The sequence below is a fragment of the Penaeus chinensis genome, chromosome 40, assembly GCF_019202785.1.
Source record: "Penaeus chinensis breed Huanghai No. 1 chromosome 40, ASM1920278v2, whole genome shotgun sequence".
NCBI lineage: Eukaryota > Metazoa > Arthropoda > Malacostraca > Decapoda > Penaeidae > Penaeus > Penaeus chinensis.
The window spans coordinates 16,790,002-16,798,190 of NC_061858.1; the positions used below are offsets into that span (position 1 = coordinate 16,790,002).

Sequence of the window (8,189 nt, forward strand, 5' to 3'; positions counted from 1 at the left end):
GGAGGGAGGGAAATGCAGTGAATGAAAGGGAGGGAGAGGAGGGGAGATAGGGAGGGAGGGAAATGCAGTGAATGAAAGGGAGGAAGAATATGAGGGAAGAGGATAGAAGAAAGAAACGGGAGAAAGAAAGGGCAAAGGACGGAGACAAGGGAGAGGAAGGGGTAAAAAAAAATGGATAGGGAGAAAAATGAGATACGGAGGTAGTTTGGAGAAAGGGGAGAAAAGGGAGAAGGGAAAGATAACGAAAGGGAGAACCAGAAAGAGGGTTGTGACGAAGATGGGAGAAGGAAGGCCAAGGGGAAGAAGGGGGGGGGGAGGGGACTTAATGAAGAGGAGGAAAATTAGGACACAGATTCACAAGTAGTAAAGAAGGAAAGGGGGGGATGTGGAGAAATGGGGGAGGGGGGATGGAGAGAAGGGGGGGGGAGAGGGAGAGATGAGGGTATGTAGGGATGAGAATAGGGGTTGGGGAAGGGGGGGGGGGCTACCCACTGACCTCTACTGACAGCGTGACGCCTCTCGAGTGTCTATTGTTCAAGGAAGTGCCTGCGATCAAGAGCTGTTTTCCTTCTTGAGGGACGCTCGAGGTGAGAGAGGGAGGAGGGCAAAGGTCGTACGAGAAATAGGTCAAGAGAGGTCGTGGGAGGAAGGGAAGGCCGTGGAGGGATTACGCCAGGAGAGGTCGTAGAGGGAATACATTGAGAGGTCGCGGCGGTGGAGGGAATAATAAAGGAGGAGGCAATGAAGGAGGGAACAGGTCAAGAAAGGTCAGGGAGAGCTTAGTTCACGGGATTTCATAGAAGGAAGAACTAGCTGGAGGCCATTGAGGGGAGGGAAAAGCCAAGCAGGAAATGGTCATAGAGGTCACAGAAGAACAAGCCAGGCGAGGTCACATACGGAAGGGAGGGAATAGATTAACAGATATCATGAAGAGAATAGTTCACTATATGTCATGAGAGGAAATTAGTTCATAAGAGGTCATACGGGGAATACGTCGTATGAGGTCGCGGAAGGAAGAGAGAGAGAGAGAGAGAGAGAGAGAGAGAGAGAGAGAGAGAGAGAGAGAGAGAGAGAGAGAGAGAGAGAGAGAGAGAGGGGGGGGGGGGGGAGGTAGGTAGGGAGGGAGGGAGGGAGGGAGAAAGAGGGGGGGAGAGAGAGAGATTGAGAGAGAGAGAGAGAGAGAGAGAGAGAGAGAGAGAGAGAGAGAGAGAGAGAGAGAGAGAGAGAGAGAGAGAGAGAGAGAGAGAGAGAGAGAGAAGGAATGGGAAATAGTGCACATAGGAAAAACGAAAGATGTATACCGTAAAGGAATCCGAGGAGCGTGAACGGAAGAAAAAAAAAAAGAAGAGAGAAAGCAATAAAAAAGGAAAAAGAGAAAGAGAACGACAAGGAAAAAATACATGTAAAGAGGAAAGTGGCCAAAGTGAACGAGAGGAGTAGTAAAACGAAGATAAAACGGAGAGAGGGGGAAAAGGACCAAAGGGAAAGGAGGGAAAGAATGAAAGAAACACTGTCAAAAAAAAAAAAAAAAAAAAAAATCGGGGCACAAGGTCTAATTCTTTTCCAACTCTTGCCCATCCCCGTCCCTCTCTCTTCTCCTCCCCCTCCCCTTTCCCCTTCCCTTTAACCAAACTCTAAACCCTTTTAGTCAACCCCCAACGACACCCCCTCCAAAAACAAAAACAAAAACAAAGGCGAGAGAGAGAGAGAGAGAGAGAGAGAGAGAGAGAGAGAGAGAGAGAGAGAGAGAGAGAGAGAGAGAGAGAGAGAGAGAGAGAGAGATAGGGAGGGACAGGGAGAGGGACAGGGAGAGGGAGAGGGAGAGGGAGAGGGAGAGGGAGAGGGAGAGGGAGGGAGAGGGAGGGAGGGAGGGAAGGAGGGAGAGAGAGAGAGAGAGAGAGAGAGAGAGAGAGAGAGAGAGAGAGAGAGAGAGAGAGAGAGAGAGAGAGAGAGAGAGAGAGGGAGAGGAAGTGAAAGAAAGATAAAGACACAGAGAGAGAGAAAGGGGGAGGGAAAGGGAGAGGAAGGGAGAGAGAGAGAGAAAAACAAAAAACAATAACTCAAAAACCGAATCCTCTCGTTGACTTTTCATTCTCTTCGTGCACAATGACCACCCACGAGGCATCGCAACACCGCCGTATCGTCAATGAGTTCAGCGGCCCTTCATTATTGATCTTGTCAATCAATTCTCCTGCCGACCGAGAGAAGAAGTTCCAGCGTCAGCGATGGAAAACGTTTGCGCGGGAGAGTGAAACGTCTATTTGGAAATATTCGGTGTGAAAAACGTCTCGTTGTATAGAAAAGGTCCTTTTGTTGAGATCGCTTGTGAGGGCGAAACGTTTGCTGTGTAGAAATATTATATGTAAATGTCTGCTGTATAGAAACGGTCTCTTTGTGAATCGTTTGTTATAAATGATCGCTAGTTTTGTTTTGTTTTACGAACGTTTGCTGGGTTGATCACTGTATGGAAACGGATCTTGTGAAAACGTCTCCTGAGAGTGAAACGTTTATTGCTTCTTGTCGATTTTTTTTCTATACTTCTTGGTCTTGTTAGTTAATTGGCTGTTAGACTGGTTAAATGTATGGAAATGGTCGTTAGTTACATTAATTACTTGAAAATGGCTTGTTTGCAACGCTCAAAAGCCTTGAATATTGCCCGGAGACATTTGATATTGTCGATGCATTGGGAATAGTCAGACACGTTTGTTCTTGGAAATGTCCGTGTTTTACGGAGAAACTTTGCTATAAAAATTGTTGTTGGCAATATTCGTTGTTGCAAACGGTCACTGATACTATAAAATCCGTTAGTTGTTTGAGATGTTCGTTATTTGAAAGCCTGCACTGCTGGAAACGTTTGCTATTGAAAACATTCGGATATTTTTTCATGTATTGTATATTTGAGAATTGTTTACCTTCCCGATTTCTGTTGTTCTTATTCCTTATTCGTTTCGCCTTTTTCAACAGTTATTTCCCTTTTCGTTTAATGTTAGTTTCGTATTCTTTATTCCCTTTTATTTTCATCTTTATCTTTATTCTGATTTCTCTTTTTCTATTCCTATTTCTATCCTACTTTGCTTCTTTTTCTTCTTCTTCTTCTTCTTCCTCTTCCTCTTCTTTTTTTATAAATGTGCGTCGTCCATATTGCCTTCATATCTATCTACGACATCGGTGACACGCCTTAATTTACATAATACCTTTCTTTTTGGAATTTACGTTTAATCTTCCTCTACACATTTTCTTTACTCCCATCTTTATCCCTCTGTGCTTTCAGTCTCTTCTTTCATGTACATTTTTTCCCCTTTCTTTTATCTTTCCCTTGTATCTTTTTTCCTCCTCCTTCCCTTCGAAGTAGCTTTGAGACGTCCGACTTCAAGCGCTAAAATGACATTTTCACTTTTCTGATCTTTTATTAGAAAAAAAAAAAGAATATACTAAAAATAAGAGAAAGGAAATGCACACTGAATTGGCAGGAAACAGCAGTCTTATTGTTTTCTCTGAAAATATGAATATATCGTACCACCGAAGAGAGAAAAAAAAATGACAGAAAAATAGAGGAAAAACACGCGGCAACTCGACAGAGTCAAGGGCAGCGAAAACGGAGAGCAAAAATGAAAATAAAAAGGCATGAGAGAGAGAGGGAGGAAGGAGAAGGGAGGGAGGAGGGAGAGGGAAAGAGGGAGAGGGAGAGGGAGAGGGAGAGAGAGAGAGAGAGAGAGAGAGAGAGAGAGAGAGAGAGAGAGAGAGAGAGAGAGAGAGAGAGAGAGAGAGAGAGAGAGAGAGAGTTTGAGAGAGAGAGAGAGAGGGAGAGAGAGAAAGAGAGAAAGAGAGAAAGAGAGAGAGAGAGAGAGAGAGAGAGAGAGAGAGAGAGAGAGAGAGAGAGAAAGAAAGAGAGAGAGAGAGAGAGAGAGAGAGAGAGAGAGAGAGAGAGAGAGAGACAGAGAGAGAGAGAGAGGATAGGAGAGACAGAGAGAGGGACACACAGACAGACACATAAATAAAAAACCTACCAAAAAAAGAAAAAAAGATAGGCAGACAATCGGCCCAGTACAGACAGACAACCGTAAAAAAAAAAAAAAAAAAAAAAAAAAAAAAAAGAGGAAAAAATAATAAAAAAGAAAAACCCTAAAAGTGACCGAGGACCGCTGCCTGATGCATATGGAACAGGATTCTCGAGTCCCATTCACGAGAAGTCGGAGCGCGTGTATAGCCCCTTCTTGGCCTCCCGAACAGCGCAAGCCAATCTCGCCCCTACAGGACCGTATTGTCTCGTCCGAACCGGATTTATCGCCGCTGAGAAAAGGCTGAGAGCTTTATTGGCCCAAGAGATACAGCGCTTCAATTCATCATACAAATGCCTCCATTGTCTGGCCTTCCTCCGCTGTCATGTACGGCTGACTGACGGTCTCCGTTTGGGCTTGGAGGCATGTGTGGGCATGGGCGTGTGGGCATGGGTTTCTGGGTGGGCAATAGGGCGTGGGGGCATGTGTGTGTGGGCATTGGCGTGTGGGAGTGGGTTTCTGGGTGGGCAAAAGGGCGTGTGGGCATGGGCGTATGGGCATTGAGGTGGCGGTGGGTTGTTTGGGTGGGCGGTGAGGCGTCAGGGTGGGTGGATAGATAAACTGGTGGGCGGCGGGATGTTTGGGTGGTCTGTAGGGTATGAAGGTGGGCGGAAGGGCGTCCGGGTGGGCAGTAAAGTATACAGGTGGGCGGTGGCGTGTGATTTTGTGGACGGCGGGGTCTAATACGCGGCAGGGCGAGTGGGTGCTTTTCTGGGAAGGTCAATTTTGGATTGGGCGGCTCTTGTGTAGGCTGGGCGGCTCTTGTGTATGCTGGGCGGCTTTTCTGAAAGGTGGGCGGCCTTAGAACGTAGTCTGGGAGGCGGGCGTGCTTACAAGGCGCCCTGGTTATAGCCTATGGAAGAGCCTTGTCAGATGGACGCGCGGGCGTGCGGGCGGAGCTTTGGGCCTCTCTTAGGGAGGGCCATTTGGACCCGAACCAACAGCTGACTCTCCGCAATCTCAACCAATCCCATAAAACGTCTTGAGAAGTTAGAGACGCCGCCGCCGCCGCCCCCCCCCCCCCCCGTTTGCACACCGACACCCAATCTGAATACCTCCTGACGCGTGGCACTCGGCACTGGCACTCTGAATTACGACTCGTCTTACATACTCCGACCATATGGATCGTACTTGGCACTCTTGTGACTCGCCCCTGGCACTCTGACCTCATGGCTCGTCCTTTGAACTCCAACCTTTGGCTCGTTTCTGGTACTCCGACCTCGTGGCTAATTCGTCTGTGGCACTCTGAAGTATATGACTCGTAAATGACACTGCGACCTATGGATTGTCCCTGAACTCATGGGTCATCCCTAAGACTACTGTTAACATCCTCGTCTCTCTGGCATTATAGATTCTGAGCTGGTCTCCTCCCTGGCACTCTCACCTTTTTGCTTTGCCCCTGGTGCCCTGACCTCAATGTTCGTCCCTGCCTTTTGAATCGTCGATGGCACTCTGACCACTATGATCTGGACTGGTCCCTCGAACTCTAACCTCATACCTGGCACTCCGATCTTGTGGCATGCGTTGTGTCGCACTCAGCCTTGGCACTCTGGCCTCTTGACTCGGCCCTGGCACTGCGACAGGGACATGCGTTGTGTCACGGACTGATTTAGTGACGTGACTCGCTAATGGCATTCGTCCTTAGTACTCTGACCTTGTGAAATGTGGTATGCCGACCTTGTGACATGCAGTGTGGCACTCATCCTGGCACCCCGTCCCGCCTGGCATGGCATCTGATGCTCCTCTTACCTGCAAGAGACAGAAAACATTAACTTTTTTGCTCTCATTAGATCAAGCGAAGAGGAAGAAGAAGTAGAAGACGAAGAAGGAGAAAGGTGTTGATGATGTTGGTGTTGGTGTTGATGATGGTGATGATGATGATGATGATGATGATGATGATGATGATGATGATGATGATGATGATGATGATGATGATGATGATGATGATGATGATGATGATGATGAAGAAGAAGATGAAGAAGAAGATGAAGAGGAAGAGGAAGAAGATGAAGAGGAAGAAGAAGAAGAAGAAGAAGAAGAAGAAGAAGAAGAAGAAGAAGAAGAAGAAGAAGAAGAAGAAGAAGAAGGAGGAGGAGGAGGAGGAGAAGAAGGAGGAGAATAAAGAGAAGAAGAAGAAAGAAGAAGAAGAAAAAAAAGAAATAATATGAAATCCTTCGTTGCTACATTTCGCGTTTAATTTCCGGTTTCAAACGAGGGAATGAGATTAATTCGTATTATGTATTTCATTATAATTATATATGAACAGGATACATTTGTTTAGAATTAGCGCCATCTCCTAAATTGAATTCAACTGTCCATGCGCAAAATGCTAAAAAGTGAATAAGCAACTTGAGCAAGGCACAATAATTACCCACACACACACACACACACACACATATATATATAAGTATACATATATATATATATATACATATATATATATATATATATATATATATAGAGAGAGAGAGAGAGAGAGAGAGAGAGAGAGAGAGATACCTGTACCTATACCTATACCTATACCTATACCTATACCTATACCTACATCTACACACACACACACACACACACACACACACACACACACACACACACACACACACACACACACACACATATATATATATATATATATATATATATATATATATATATATATAGAGAGAGAGAGAGAGAGAGAGAGAGAGAGAGAGAGAGAGAGAGAGAGAGAGAGAGAGAGAGATCCATACTTATATATATATATATATATATATATATATATATATATATATATATATATATATATATATTCATATATATGTGTGTATATATATCAAATATACAAATATATATATATATATATATATATATATACATACATATATATGTGTATATATATACATATATATATATATATATATATATATATATATATATATATATATATATACACACACATATAGATACATAGGTATCTACGTGACAGATATACATACATACATATATATGTATGTATATATATATATATATATATATATATATATATATATATATACATATATAAACACATTTGTGACTGTGTGTGTGTGTGTGTGTGTGTGTGTGTGTGTGTGTGTGTGTGTGTGTGTGTGTGTGTGTGTGTGTGTGTGTGTGTGTATGTGTGTGTGTGTGTGTGTGTGTTTGTGTGTGTGCGCGCGCGCGGGCAAGTATGTAGTGTATTCATACTCAAAATAGCTTCCTCACCTGACAACCCTTCCGCTCCACATATTTATGCAAACGTCGAAATATTTCCCCTTAAATAAACGAAACCCACACCGGAAAAGTGTTACAAATTTGTGCTCACGCACTTGAAACATTCCCCTTCTCTCCCCCCCGTCTCCCCTCTTCATTCCCTCCCTTCCCTCCTTATCATTCTTCCCCTGAGTTTTTAGCTCCCCTTCCCTTTACCCCCTACCACTCCTCATACCACCTACTCCTTCCCTCATCTCTACCCCATACCCTTAAAGATCCCCAACTCCCTTCTCCCTCCCTACCCCTCCCTCTCCCTCTCACCCTTAACCACCTCCTGTTTATTCCCCCTACCCTCCCTCTCCCTTTCACTCACCTTTCCTACTCCCCCCCCCCCCATTTCCCTCTCCCTCTCTCCCCAATTCCCAACTTCACCCCACTTCCCTTCCCTTCCGCCCCCCCCCCACTTCCTCCCCTACTCATCTCACCCTCTACTTCTTCCACCCTACCTCTCACCTTCCCCCTTCCCCTTACCCTTCCTGGTCCCACCCCCACCCTTTTCCCTCCTTCTTCCTTTCCCCCCCTACTCCTCCTCCTTGCCCACCTCCCCCCCTACCCCGTCCTTCCTACTTTCCCCTAATACCCCCCCCCCCCCCACCTCTGCACCTCCCTACCCCCTTCCCTTCCCCCGTTCTCTCCCCTTCCCCAATGACATCCCGTCTTCCACTACCCCCCCCTTCCCCCACCCCACCCCCCTTCTTACCCCACCCGACGACATACCAGCAAAGGAAAACCGTGTTATATATTTAGCATTATTGCCCCGTCGCCTCGGCCGTGAACGTAAATAAGAGCGGGAGAGAAATTTCGCCGTCGAACTATTCGCAATTCGGGACGTGGTGTGCCGTGGCGTGCCGTGGCGTGCCG

The 8,189-nt window shown here is 45.8% G+C and overlaps 1 protein-coding gene across 1 annotated transcript in view; it reads right to left on the reverse strand.

The window, feature by feature from the left end:
- The window catches only part of LOC125047132 (chondroitin sulfate proteoglycan 4-like), a 99,925-nt gene extending 94,371 nt beyond the window's left edge, over window positions 1-5,554 (reverse strand). Inside the window, exons 1-4 of the mRNA XM_047645246.1 lie at window positions 5,443-5,554; window positions 5,190-5,336; window positions 4,746-4,842; window positions 4,401-4,517 (exon numbers count right to left, since the gene is read on the reverse strand). Coding sequence (XP_047501202.1) covers window positions 4,401-4,517; window positions 4,746-4,842; window positions 5,190-5,336; window positions 5,443-5,554 — 473 coding nt within the window. The remainder of the gene's footprint in view (window positions 1-4,400; window positions 4,518-4,745; window positions 4,843-5,189; window positions 5,337-5,442) is intronic.
- Window positions 5,555-8,189: the final 2,635 nt, after the last annotated feature.